Here is a 13,290-nt window from a genome sequence, read left to right as displayed (position 1 = left end):
TTCCACCACCCCCCCCCAACCCCCCTCCACCACCGCCACCCCCGCCTCACCAACCACTGCTTCCACGCCCACCGGAACCTGCAAGAGTTAGACAGCTGTAATTGAGTCACGGTTTCTCGGAGGTAAGCCTTACCTGCTGCACCAGAGGAAAATGGACCACTGGCTCCCGAAATGACTCGACCAAAACCGCCTCTACCCATGGCATCACCACGGCTCCTTTTACTCCTGAAACGTGAGCGCCCTCTCGCCTTGCGCTCATCTGCTGCTCTCTCGCTGGCTTTCTGCTCCTCCTGTCGGGCAAGACTGTCTCGTTCTGCTTCATCTCGGCGAATGTTCTTGGGTCGGAAGCGACCAGCTGCAGGGGCTCTTGTCGCCCGAGTGGTAGTCCCCCCGCGGGTTGATGTGGTCGCTATACTCTGAGGTACTGGAGTGGCACTGCCCGGAGTATCTGTAACGTCTGGAGTAGAAGAGGCGGCGTTGTTTTCACCGGCTGCCCGTGAACTTGCAGCGGCCGCACCTCTCCGACTGCCCCGGGCCGCTGCCCTACCACGGTTCATGTTAATTGTATTATGGTTATTGATTACAAGCTGAGAGTCAATGTAGGCGGCGAGTAGTAATTGTCGGTATCGAAGGCTGTAGTCGCAGATGAAGCTTTCAAAAATTTAGCCTGAGTCGCAATGTGAAAGTTCAATAGTGGGGTCCGGAATGGTGGGGGACGATGGAATTCTGCCATTTGTGAGACTGCTCATATGTACTCACCGCCTACTCACCCAACTGTTCCAAGGTTGAATAAACTTGTAGACTGGGTAGGTAAGGATGTAGTCAGTTTATCAAGGCCACCTCGGATATTAACTAAAAGAGAGGAAACTACTTGTGTAAAGTTTAATTTAGCAAAAGTGTTCCACAACAGATATAGGTAGGTATTCTACAGACAGGCAAAATGGTTGATGTAGAGAACAGTTACTAACAATGCCTTAATTCAAGTAATGTACTGTCTTGCTCCAAGCTTTGAGTTTTCCATTTATATAGATAAATCATATTACTCCTGTCAATTATTTAAAAAGCCAGAGATCCCAGCTTAACCTCATGTCTATTTTATAAGAGAAAATCAGGTAACACAGTACTCTACTGCAACATCTGTTTGTTATTTGTAGTAACTATTAATTTTCCTTTATACTTTCTTAAACTACAAAGCATAAACTAGTCTATCTTTAGCAGAGATTGTAATGATCTCACCCTGAACTATAATTAAATATTCCCAAGTTTATGCTTAACTATCCTGGTTCAGGATCTCTAGTCCAAGTCAATCTCGTTTCCTTCATCCGTTAACTCGTCGTTTCCCAATATGGAAATCCTGTCGAGCTCCTATTGGCCAGCGTCTAATGGGCGGTACGGTCAGGGCCATGACTACAACTTATCCCGTATGCCTCAAACGAGTTCTTCTGTGGTCAGTCATTATATACAACTCTTTCTCAGAGACCATGCAGTATCCATGGTAATATGCAACCAAACGATGATGTATCTCAGCTAGCGTTGAACTTTCCTCTTATTTTGAGTTTGGGTTCCTTCATGAAAATGGTATTGGCCGACGAATGATTGGTAGACAGTGTGATAGGCGTGTTTATTAGTAGAAAGATAGACGATTCAATGGGCTGAAAGGAATGAAAAGGCTTCCTCATCTTAATGTAAATGGTGATACCTTTCGATTAGTCGGTGACGAGGAGCAGGGACTTCATAGTGTTATGGGCGGTGATGCAGGAAATGGTGTATGATATACAAAGCTGGCGTAAGATAAATATTTGCTTGCTCAGTGATTTGCGCAAGCTTGATATGAGATCCTACCAGCCGCGGTCTCTTCGTATTGGCTGGAGACAATGGACATCCCAGTTGCTGTTCAAGCGGTACTCAAGATTTGGTAAACCAAGGCGATCTCAAAATGAAAAATACAATTATACAACAGCCGCACTGCTCTCGCATCTGGAACAATTAGACAAAGAATGTACCGATGGGCCTTCTAAATCTGGAAACATGGTGTCGTTGATTGATTGTGCATATCCAATCGGCATACTTCTCAAAAGTGCCGGAAAAAACACGTCCTATTCCCATGTGGTGGCAGCCAAAGCTTGGTATCATCGAAGACACATCAGTGCTTTATCACCGAATTCAGAAGCAATGCTCCCTTCTTGAATAATCATTGATCCAATCCATTCTCTTCCGGCTTCAACTGTTTTTGCCCCAAACTTGACAACCACGCATCCTCGAACATTGGCTGCAGACCAGAGGACACCGCCTTCTTTCTCCTCTTCGAGTCTCTGTAGTCGCCAACGCTCGAAGTCAGAAACATCTGTGATGCTTCGCGCCATCGCTTCTGGAGAGCGGAAGTCCCGGGCTCCAATGCGAGGAAGTGCAGCAAACTCATTCTGAAAGAACTCCCCCAACGATTTGGTCTTGGATCCGCGCAATATAAGAGTTCCTGATATTGCCATATGCTGCATCATTTCTGGTAGTGTGCGACCCACGGACTTACTCGCACCTCTCGATAGGATGATTGAGTCTCGTACCAAGAGTCTATCAGTCGTAGTTGTTTGAGGATCTTGTAGCCATATCTCGTTCCGCCCGGTCCATTTCCTGAAGCTCCAGTTCTCCCCACGAGCCACACGCCCTTGAGTGACCCAATCCAAGAGACAGAGCGACGCTTGGCTTCTGAGCTTGAATATTTGCTTCTGGGCGTATACACTATCCTCAAACGGCTGGACAGGATCCGGAAGGAGACACATGGAAGCACCATCGTCTATGGTAACGTCCAAGTTTTGAGTTGTGATGACATCGGCTGTAGGCGATTTGAAGATCTTTGTGTGACCTTGGGTAGTGATGCTGAGCTTCGCCTGCGGCTTGACGTGTATTGTCAGATTAACACCGTCTCCAGCAACAAGCCCCCCTCCATAAGATAATAGGAAAACGAGAGTGCTTGGCTGGTTAGACGAAGGAGCCGGAGATATTAATTTCAAAGGATACTGATAAGTCATGGTCTCAAGACCGCTCCCGCCGGCAGGGAGCAGGCCAACAACGATGCGGCCATCGCCAGGAGAAGAGGATGAGGGAGGAAAGGGCGAGTCCATTTTGGAACCATGTTGCGATGATAGTGAAAGGTAGAAGTCCAAGAATCAGCGAAAGGTTGATTGGGCACAGGCAATAGTAACGACAGACTGCGTCTCCATCTTGACACACCTTGACTAACAAATAAATACCTTACCTTGGTTGAAACTGAGGCACGAGTCAAAGGTTCTCGACTATTAGATAAGAGATAAGAGATCGTTGGTCGATACAGTGGCTGTGGCCCCACACCAGCTGGGATCGTGGGGTTAGTTATACCGTCTACCGTACATCAATCAAGCTTGAGCGTGGCTTGTGAGAGGCAGAGACGGAAGCACCAAAGACACTACATGAAGTCGGGCTAATTGGCATTTGTGAAAAGAACAATTCTATTGTGATATCATGTAGCTAGGGAAGCATCTACACGTATCCAAGCCAGACGGATGTTAGAGGCATAAGCTGGTCGTAAAGATCTAAGGACTCTCTCAGGTACTCATGAAGAAGAGCACCCAGACTGCTACCTTAGGTGAGGTCAGGTCAGGTACCTTAGGTACTTCTCCGATGTTCACCCGTGGGAAAGAAAACTGGCACCACCCACCCACTTTCCAGAACAGCTTGCGCCGCCATCATCCCCATCTCCATCCCTATTGCACTCTACCTTAGTACTTATTCCACGCGACATTCGACGCGCCAAGTGGCTAAAAAACCATTGTCACCCTCGCACCGAGGGCTTAACCACCAGACACTGATATTTCAGATGCCGATATCACGCCCACCCCCAAGAGACACTATGGACAATAACGCGAGTCCGTCTCCGGATCCTGATGCGACAACGCGTCGCCGATCGGGACGCGTCGTGAGGGCACCCACCAAATTTACTCCTGATACTACAACTCAATCGACAAATCCAAAGCGCAAGCGAGACGATCAGGATGACGAAGAAGAGGACGAAGAGGAAGATGCAGAAAATGAAGCCCCCGATTCAGACGAGGAGATGAGCAACGAGCCCGACAATGACAGCGATGAAGACCATTTTGCACCGCGCTCTCGAAAGAAGTCGTCGCAAACAAGTCGCGCAAAGAAGCCTTCCGCCAAAAAGCCCAAGATCAATGGTTCCAAGCCTTTGCGGCCTGCGCGAGTGACCCACGCAGCCAAAAGTCTCCCGAGCAGACCTAAGAAGAGTGTTCGCATTGAAGACGCTGCTGTGAAAGGGCATGGGCTCTACTGTAGGCTAACTTCTCTCTTCCTGCGGGCTTTCCTACATGCTGACACTACGAAGCCCATCTATTCGGATCGGGTGATTCTAGCAAATCGGTGGCAGAAGAATGGCTGGCTAGTTATAAGATAAACGCAGTCGCAGCCACTGCTGACCTGGTGAACTGCATCCTTCAATGCGCTGGCTGTGATCAGCTCATCACAGAAGACGACGTTTTAGACTTAGACAACGTTGCAGGACGACTGGCAGATCTTCAGAGCATTTACCAAGAGGTATTACAACTCTCGATCGTGCCTCCAGCCATGCAGATTTTGCTGACATTATTATAGCAACAAATTACCGACTATCCTCTCATCTCCAGAACCAAACATTCACGATCCTTCCGAGACGTGCTCATCTCATTCTTCGAATGCCTCATTGTTGATATGCACCAAGGCCGTCTTATGTACAGAGACGAAACATTTCTTGACAACCTACATACATGGCTTGCCAGCATGTCCTCATCATCACTACGACCCTTCCGCCATACCGCAACTACTATATCTTTGGCAGTCCAGAGTGCGCTGGTCACTGTAGCTAACGATCTGGACTATAGACTCAAGAAGAGCATTGAAAAGCGTGACAAGGAACAGACCAACAAAGATCGCAAAGCTTGCGCGGATGCCATCCAGTCTTTTTTCGACACTGTTTTTGTGCATCGTTACCGAGATGTCGACCCAAAGATTCGAACTGAGTGTGTGGAAGCACTCGGGAACTGGATCATTTCCCTGCCTGTCATCTTCCTTGAGCCGGGCTACCTCCGGTATCTTGGCTGGATGCTGTCAGATACCAATGCACCCACTCGTCTCGAGGTCTTGAAGCAGCTTACCAAAGTCTTTCGAAGAGACGCCGGGCAGCTGGGCCACTTTATTGACAGATTTCGCCCGCGATTGGTTGAAATGGCCTGCAAAGATTCCGATGTCGCTGTTCGCGTCGCAGCAATTGGCGTTATTGACGTCCTCCGCGACCAAGATCTCTTAGAAGGCGAAGAGGTAGACGCCATTGGGAAGCTCATATTTGACAATGAACTCAGAATTCGGAAGGCAGTTGTTGGGTTCTTCGTCGCATGCACTAGGGATGCTATCAGTGAAAAGACCAAAGAACTGCGTGATTCTGAAGCTACAGAGGACATACCCCGGGGGAAGAAGGCCTCTGTTGACGCCCCCCGTTTGGAATGGATTGACCTAAAGTGCCTTGCTGAAACCCTTGCTATCTATGACAATCAGATCGAGGAGGAGCACCAAAGTGGTCAGATATTGGGTTTGGATGTTGCGGTTGATCTTTTGGAGTCTGCTGTTCCAGAGACCAGGATCTCGCTGGCTGCCCAAGTTCTATTTGAGAAGGTCAATGCGATTAAGCAGTGGACACTCTTGGCAGGATATTTGCTCTTTGATCACACAACCAGTTCAAAATCGCGATCCAAGGGAAGCAACCCGGATCTTGCGTTCAAGAAGGCTGTCGCACCTACTACCGAGGAAGAATCGATCCTTCTGGATGTGTTGAGCTCAGCAGTAAAATCCAGCCTGACACATGCGCCTGAACACGACAGATCAAGAAAGAAGCCACAGACAGGCAAAGAAGCCGAGGATGTACGAATAAGCCCTGAAGATACAGCAGCCGAGCTGGTCATTGTAATCCCCCCTCTTCTAAGCAAGTTTGGAGCAGAGCCAGAAACAGCCGCGATTGTTCTTCGCCTGGCGCATTTTCTCGATCTTGAGCTTTTCAAGCCACTACGTCAAAATACAAACAGATACGAAAAGCTGCTCGACGAAATTGTCACACAGTTTAACCGACACGACGATAAGAGAGTTTTGTCAGAAGCAACTGCGGCGTTATTGCATTCGCGACAGTATGGAGAGTTGGAGGAAATCGCAGACAATAAGCTATCATACTTGTGGGAAACTGCCATCACTTCTCTACACAACTTTGACAAAACCTATGAGCTTTCATCGCGAGGTAATCTAGGCGAGGCACCTCTCAGGGAATTGTCAACAGTTCTTCTCAAAATCAGCAAGCTGGCGAGCATTGCAGACTGTATCGATGTCCTAGAGGCTGACGAAGACTCATCTGAATCAACAACAAACCCTCCCATTCAAATACTAGCCAATATTGTTCATCGCGGCAAGTATGAGCCTCTCGACGACCAAGACATTGACGATCTCGAGGATGAGGTGGTCTCATTTGCGATCAAGACCTGCCAATTCTACTTCATGTGGAAGACGCTAGCTTATTCCAAACTCTTGTCAACGACTGGCAGTATCGCAGATGATGAGCTTGACCGACTATCGGCACTTCGCCAAACTTTCCGCCGGCATCTTATCGAAACCCTGTCATCACGCGCTGCCATTGACCAGCTGAGATTATTCGCCACCGGCAGCCTGTGTGACCTTCACCTTACCTTCGCCACCCTTCGCCCAACTATTGATCAACTCCGGCCTTCGTCCAGTTCTGAGTCACAACCCTCGAACCGCGAGAAATACAAGACATTGATTCAAGATATCGAATCCGGCCTCATTCCTGAGCTGATTGCTATCTTTGACGGCACCGAAAAACAGTATGCCAAGAAGATAAAGAAGGACAAAACCCTAAATGAGCCAGCTGAAGATGAAGATCCTATGGCTGATGATGAAGACGAAGAGGACGAGGATGAGGATGAGGGTCTTTCCGAGGAAGAGCGTTTCACTGCCGAACTCAAGGCCGAAAAAGCTTTGTGCGAACTCACCGCAAAATACGTCCTCGTGATTACTGCTCGCCTGGTGGATCATAAGGGCTCACACGCAGGCAAGCTAAGGCGGCGTCTTCTTCGCAACCAAAACAAACTTGGCAACAATTTCAAAGAAGTCGTTACCTACCTTGACGAAGAGAAGTTGGCCGAGCGGACAAGAAAAAAGGCCGCCCATACACAGGCTTCAACAAGCACCAAGCCTCAAAAGGCCCAGCTTAGCGAAGCCGTTGTAATTGGAGAGGATGACGAGGATGACATCTTTGACACGCCGCCACCAGAGGAGGGCTCTAGAGAAGATCTCCGCGCAAAGGGTCTTCTTGAGGATGATCCAATCGAAGACGATGACGAAAATGAAGATGAAGAAGCGGAACGACCAGCTCACGAATCAGACGATGATGTTATAGGGGATTAGACACCACGAGTTTGACCTCTCACATGGTGGACACATAGCTATTGCGACCTTCGGCGGAAATGATGTGCGGTTTCTTTCCATTTTGTGAATAAGGCGGTATAGTTTCGGATGGTTCCTTTGTTTTCTTAGTTTCTGTATGTAGCCTCTTGCCAGTTTGGACTTACATGCTGGAGTCTGGGTATGCGGCAGAGGACCTGAATTTAGGGCGTCAAAAGACTGCGTGTACAAAACATCTATAGTCATTGCAAAATAAGAACAACTTCGCCTCGGTCTAATCGCTTTTTTTAACCCCTATTTGGGACAAAACTTGCCAGTGAACACTGTAAGATCAAGACCTGAACATGACTTTTCCCTCCCCATACGCCTGATAAACACGATGCATTGTCACTGAGCTCGTCTTAAATAGCACAGCCAAACTTAACTGTCTCTTACAAACTATTCTCCAACAATCCTGGCGCCAAAGAGTTGGAACATTCTCTGCCAGCGTTTGCCATCCCCTGCGTTGGCCTGTGACGGTTCTGGCTCGGCAACTTTGATACCATATTGCTTTATGCAGCATGGAAACGCCCGGTTTGTGAGTTGCGTTTTGTCCGACTTCTTTGGCTCGGGCTGCTGTTGATCCTCATCGTCGCTATCAGCTGGAGGGTTTCCCTTTCTTGCCGCTTCCTGAGCAGCGGCCTTTTTCTCCTCCAGATTTCCCCAGAGCGTAAACATCTTGTCGCGGAGGTTTACCAGCACCTGCTTATCTCGTCTCAGGTTACACGCATCGAGCCCAGTAAGTAATTGAGCAGATTGGTTGTCGACTGCCACCCAAAGTCTTTGCTTCTTATGTTTCTCAGCGACTGCAGCGTCCTCGAGCTCCAAAAAGAAACGCCACTCCCAGTTTCGCGCTTTGGTGAAATCGTCTAGCGTTCTCTGGATTGGCTGTTCGTCTTCAGCTTCAGTTTCGCTGTTGGACAGCGACTCTTCACCGTCATCGGAAAGGTCCTCATACTCTGATTCCTTCTTCGGATAGGCGAAATCTGCCAGGTTCGCTGGTGAAAAGTCGACAACTCGAACGTTTGCTCTGTAGTTCAAGTTCACAAAGGGCAGAGGAAGTTTTATAAGAGCATCATCAATAGTAGTTTCATGCTGGACAACTTTTGTGATTTCGTCAATCGAACTAGCCGGCTTGTCTTCATTTTCGCATTTCACTAAAGGATCGTCAGCTGCTGGATTGAGGAGTCTTGTGAGCTCAGTCAAATTTACCTCGAATATTTAGGTCCACGGAAGGGACCACATCCTGTTCTGTAGGCTCTCTGGCCTCACCTTGTTTGTTGGTTTTGGTTTTTGATCGTTTTTCATTGCGCCTCGATTTAGCGTTGCCTTTTTTTTGCTCGGTTTTCGACTCTCCGCCATGCTTGCGCTTTTGCCCGACCCTCAAAGCTTCCTTGATTTCTCTGGCCTGCCCTTTTCTTAGGCGCTCGTATTGTCTTTTTCTCTGCAAGGCCTCCTTTGCACGTAGATCAAAATTCTCTGAATCGGGATTCGAGTTTACCATACGAATACCAATCTTTGGTCCATGCGGATCACGATCTTCTCTCAAGAATCCCTCCAAGTTGGCACCACTGTGGCCTAATTTGATTTGCAAATTTTTGATCAAAACCCATGGGAGAGTTCCCATATCTCTGTCACGGAGTGCAGTCACATGGGGTTCCCAGCATGTGATCTGGATGCATCTCTTCCCAAAAGGGCCCGGCCAGCCCGATGGGTTAGCAGCCATAATATACTTGTCGGTATAGCCAAATGGATCACCATCTCGACCGATAGAGGATTCGTCGAAGCCGATAGAAAAGTTATGAAAAAATGGGTTCTCTGTATAATCGGAAACCCATAAAGTCATCTTGTCCCCGCCATCGTGGGGTGGCCGAACGACCTGGGCGACGATGTCACAGAAGCATCCCTCTTGGACATCTTGAAGTAGTTTGAACTTGTCTTTGACGTTCCGTGATGCAACAACCATGGTCTCAAACATTTCTTCATTAGGTAACCGACTCTTGTCAATGCTATGATATATTGCAGAGACGAAAGCATTCTCCTTCTTTCCTGGCGGTGTATCTTTGGGGCCACTTGGTGGACAAAGAGCGCATGAAGCTTCGCTAGGGCTTCTCGGAATTTTGGAGGCTTTATATTGAGAGATCTTCGTGTTATAAGTACTCAAAAGAGATGGGCCACTAGACCCATATGATTGAACCTTTTGTGACTGTCAATATCAGCATTTTTGAATGTTTTAGGTACCTAGCTCACTTTTGCTTGACGGATTAGCATTACATCACCACAGCCGGGACTCGGCAGTTCTTCTTCCGGACGAAAGATGTCGAAGGCAATACAGCCATCATCATCTACAGATGAGTCGAAGAGCCGAACCTGACATTTGTAGTCTAGATGCGTTGGATAACATAATTTACTGTGGGAATGGAGATATTCTCACCTGCCCCTTTCGTTTTCATAGCGTCACGAAAACCAGAAATAAGGCCGTAGACGTTGACTAAACTCCTGTCTGCAAATTTCCCATCCAGGATATCACGGATGGCGACATATCCTGGAAGTGTTGCTGAAGGTTGGGGAGGCATTGTTTCTGCGGTGAAGCAACGAATGAAGGCTTAAACAGCAAGAAGAGATGGTCATTGACTGGAAGTAGGCGGTATTTCGATAAGTAAACGATGCTTCGCGATCGCGTTGGCGTTGGCGGCAGTATATGGATGCTCAATGCATCGTCAGCTAAAGTACCAAGGTAAGGTATGGATAATGAATGGATCTGTACGACGCGATTGATAGAGCATCCTGGGCCTTGACGCGTCAGGGGAGCTTACCCCTCCATCAGTAAGTCGCGACAGCACGTGACAATGCATGTGATTTGATCCAACTTCCAAGATCCATCTATACAGTACAATAACGGCACAGTGACGACCTAGTGGGATATTTGTGAATAGAGAGCTAAGTTAGACGCTACAGACACACCATGCAATTTTAACTGTAGATTTCTCGATATGTGCCCCGATTCGAGATTCAAAAGGGACGCGAGACGAGTCAGGTCACAGAGGTTTGGTCTATTGAGTTTCAGGCACCAAGCCATGACGGAGGGACTGCCGTGAAATATTCGCTCGCTGGTAGTCACTTTGTTTACATTACCTGGTGTCCTAGTGGATAAAAACAATGACCTGTTCTCCTTAGATCAACATTACCCACATCATTCACAGAGTAGCCCTCTTCTCATGTCTAGGCTCGCTAGGTTCTGCAGAGCTGAGTTTGATTTGATTGCACGGTGCTGAACTAACAACCGGCGGGCGGAGTGGTTTCTGCCTGAGGCTGAAATCACCCGACTGGGGCCCCTACGGTGGAAGCGGTTTCTCTTTAGGTTTAGCAGGCAATCAGTGGCCCAAAGCCCAGAGAAAGACTCGCCCACTGCCTGGGTCAATCATTTCGACGCCCTCCTAGTCCCCGGCCGACCAGACCCAGACCCAGACCCAAGACTTCTCTTCTCCATCAACATCAACAACAAAACTTTCTCCTTCCCCCCTCCCCTCATCCTCTTCTCCTCACTGGATTCTCTACTCTACGCTGCAGAGCAAGTCTTCTCTCCCTAGACGCTGAGCTCTTTCCATCTTCTTCTCTGCGAACCCTTTGTGCATCTTTCACCCCGCACATCAATTTGCTACTGTTCACCTACCAACGCCCCCTCGTACCAAAACAATCGCAGTCATCATGGCTGAGCGATACATTCCCGAGCATCGCCGAACTCAGTTCAAGGCTAAGAATACCTTCAAGCCTGAGGAGCTCCGTCGTCGTCGTGAGGAGCAGCAAGTCGAGATTCGAAAGGCCAAGCGTGAGGAGAACTTGGCCAAGCGTCGAGGTATTGGTACCGGTGAGAACCGCCCTGGTGCTTCTCTCGGTGCCGCCCCTGATAGCGATGATGAGTCCGCTCCTACCGAGTCCCAGGTATGTGCCTTTCTATTTCTCGACCGTGAGGTTATCTTTTCAAGCGCTGGCTTCGCCTGCTGCTTGCGCAAAATCTCTTGTCGCTTTCGCTTCGCCCCGTCCCTCCCGTCTGCCTCTGATGTGGGGGAAAATATACACTTCAAATAACCCCACATCCTAGTTCTAGCAGGTTTGAGAAAAGGCAGGCCACAGGTGCGGCTATGTTCACGTCTACCCTTCCGTCTTATTGCTGTCATACATCGCTGCGAATAGCATGGCCCTGGCTGTACATCTCCTGTAAGCATTTGCTAACCCCTGTCTCTAGTTGAATGAGGACCTTCCTCAGATGGTGCAGGGTGTCTTCTCGGACCAAATCGATTCGCAGATTCAGGCCACAACCAAGTTCCGAAAGCTTCTTTCTAAGGAGCGCAACCCCCCGATCGAGGAGGTCATCAAGACCGGCGTCGTTAGTCGTTTTGTCGAGTTCTTGCGATCCCCTCACACCCTGGTCCAGTTCGAGGCTGCCTGGGCTCTGACCAATATTGCATCTGGCTCCGCCACTCAGACACAGGTTGTCATTGAGGCTGGCGCTGTCCCGATTTTCGTCGAGCTTCTTGCTAGCCCCGAACCCGATGTCAGGGAACAGGCCGTCTGGGCCCTCGGCAACATCGCTGGTGATAGCCCTCACTGCCGTGACTATGTCCTCAGCTGTGGTGCTCTTAAGCCTCTCCTTAACCTACTCGGCGATAGCCGTAAGCTTAGCATGCTCCGCAATGCTACCTGGACACTTAGCAACTTCTGCCGTGGCAAGACCCCCCAGCCTGACTGGACTACCGTAAGTTCTCATTTGGAAAAAGAAAACGATCGCGAATTAACATATCACCAGATTGCCCCCGCTCTTCCTGTCTTGTCCAAGCTCGTCTACTCCCTTGATGACGAGGTGCTCATCGATGCCTGCTGGGCCATCTCTTACCTCTCCGATGGATCCAACGACAAGATTCAGGCCGTTATTGAGGCTGGCATTCCTCGCCGACTGGTTGAGCTTCTCATGCACGCTTCTACGTCGGTCCAGACTCCCGCCCTGCGCTCCGTTGGCAACATCGTTACCGGCGACGACGTTCAAACACAGGTTATTATCAACTGCGGCGCCCTGCCCTGCCTCCTGTCTCTTCTGAGCTCTACCAAGGATGGCATCCGAAAGGAGGCTTGCTGGACAATTTCCAACATCACTGCCGGCAACTCTTCACAGATCCAGGCCGTCATTGATGCCAACATTGTTCCTCCTCTGATCCACCTTCTGCAGAACGGAGACCTCAAAACCCGCAAGGAGGCTTGCTGGGCTATCAGCAACGCCACTTCCGGTGGTCTGCAGAAGCCAGAGCAAATCCGCTATCTGGTTTCTCAGGGGTGCATCAAGCCCCTGTGCGATCTACTTGGCTGCCCCGACAACAAGATCATCCAGGTTGCCCTGGACGGCCTTGAGAACATCCTCAAGATCGGTGACCTTGACAAGCAGGCCGCTGGTGAGTCTGGCGACTCCATCAACCGGTATGCTCTGTTCATTGAGGAGTGTGGAGGCATGGAGAAGATCCACGACTGCCAGAACAATGCCAACGAGGAGATTTACATGAAAGCCTACAACATCATCGAGAAGTACTTCTCGGATGATGAGGAGAACGCCGACGAGGGTATGGCCCAACAACCTGCTGGCCCCAACGGCACATTCGGCTTCGGTACCAATGGTGCTGCTCCCTCAGGCGGCTTCGACTTTGCCAAGGGTAGCGACGCCATGGACATGTAAAAGGCTCGCTGGTTCGGATTGAGAATTTCGATAGGAAATCCAGAATG

The 13,290-nt window shown here is 49.2% G+C and overlaps 5 protein-coding genes across 5 annotated transcripts; 2 read left to right on the top strand and 3 right to left on the bottom strand.

Annotated features, from left to right (window-relative positions):
* Nucleotides 1–46: 46 nt before the first annotated feature.
* Nucleotides 47–557, bottom strand: FTJAE_568 (rna polymerase iii rpc4; the record flags this gene model as incomplete). Its single annotated transcript, XM_037352212.1, has 2 exons — nucleotides 47–78; nucleotides 134–557. 2 exons carry the CDS (start codon nucleotides 555–557, stop codon nucleotides 47–49), a joined length of 456 nt encoding a protein of 151 aa, XP_037212362.1.
* A 1,572-nt stretch (nucleotides 558–2,129) lies between these two features.
* Nucleotides 2,130–3,119, bottom strand: FTJAE_567 (urease accessory protein; the record flags this gene model as incomplete). Its single annotated transcript, XM_037352201.1, has 1 exon — nucleotides 2,130–3,119. The coding sequence occupies one exon, from the start codon at nucleotides 3,117–3,119 to the stop codon at nucleotides 2,130–2,132; it is 990 nt and encodes a 329-aa protein (XP_037212361.1).
* A 764-nt stretch (nucleotides 3,120–3,883) lies between these two features.
* On the top strand, nucleotides 3,884–7,485 carry FTJAE_566 (cohesin complex subunit SA-1 2; the record flags this gene model as incomplete). Its single annotated transcript, XM_037352190.1, has 3 exons — nucleotides 3,884–4,319; nucleotides 4,373–4,581; nucleotides 4,639–7,485. 3 exons carry the CDS (start codon nucleotides 3,884–3,886, stop codon nucleotides 7,483–7,485), a joined length of 3,492 nt encoding a protein of 1,163 aa, XP_037212360.1.
* A 435-nt stretch (nucleotides 7,486–7,920) lies between these two features.
* On the bottom strand, nucleotides 7,921–10,097 carry FTJAE_565 (protection of telomeres 1; the record flags this gene model as incomplete). The annotated part of the gene is made up of 4 exons (XM_037352179.1): nucleotides 7,921–8,678; nucleotides 8,734–9,727; nucleotides 9,772–9,905; nucleotides 9,956–10,097. The coding sequence occupies 4 exons, from the start codon at nucleotides 10,095–10,097 to the stop codon at nucleotides 7,921–7,923; spliced, it is 2,028 nt and encodes a 675-aa protein (XP_037212359.1).
* Nucleotides 10,098–11,229: 1,132 nt separating this feature from the next.
* Nucleotides 11,230–13,243, top strand: FTJAE_564 (importin alpha SRP1; the record flags this gene model as incomplete). The annotated part of the gene is made up of 3 exons (XM_037352168.1): nucleotides 11,230–11,463; nucleotides 11,768–12,277; nucleotides 12,329–13,243. 3 exons carry the CDS (start codon nucleotides 11,230–11,232, stop codon nucleotides 13,241–13,243), a joined length of 1,659 nt encoding a protein of 552 aa, XP_037212358.1.
* Nucleotides 13,244–13,290: the final 47 nt, after the last annotated feature.

The sequence above is a fragment of the Fusarium tjaetaba genome (assembly GCF_013396195.1).
Source record: "Fusarium tjaetaba strain NRRL 66243 chromosome Unknown NRRL66243_c0000014, whole genome shotgun sequence".
NCBI classification, from domain to species: domain Eukaryota; kingdom Fungi; phylum Ascomycota; class Sordariomycetes; order Hypocreales; family Nectriaceae; genus Fusarium; species Fusarium tjaetaba.
Note: the sequence above shows the minus strand (reverse complement) of the source record. Positions and strands in the feature narration are given on the sequence as shown.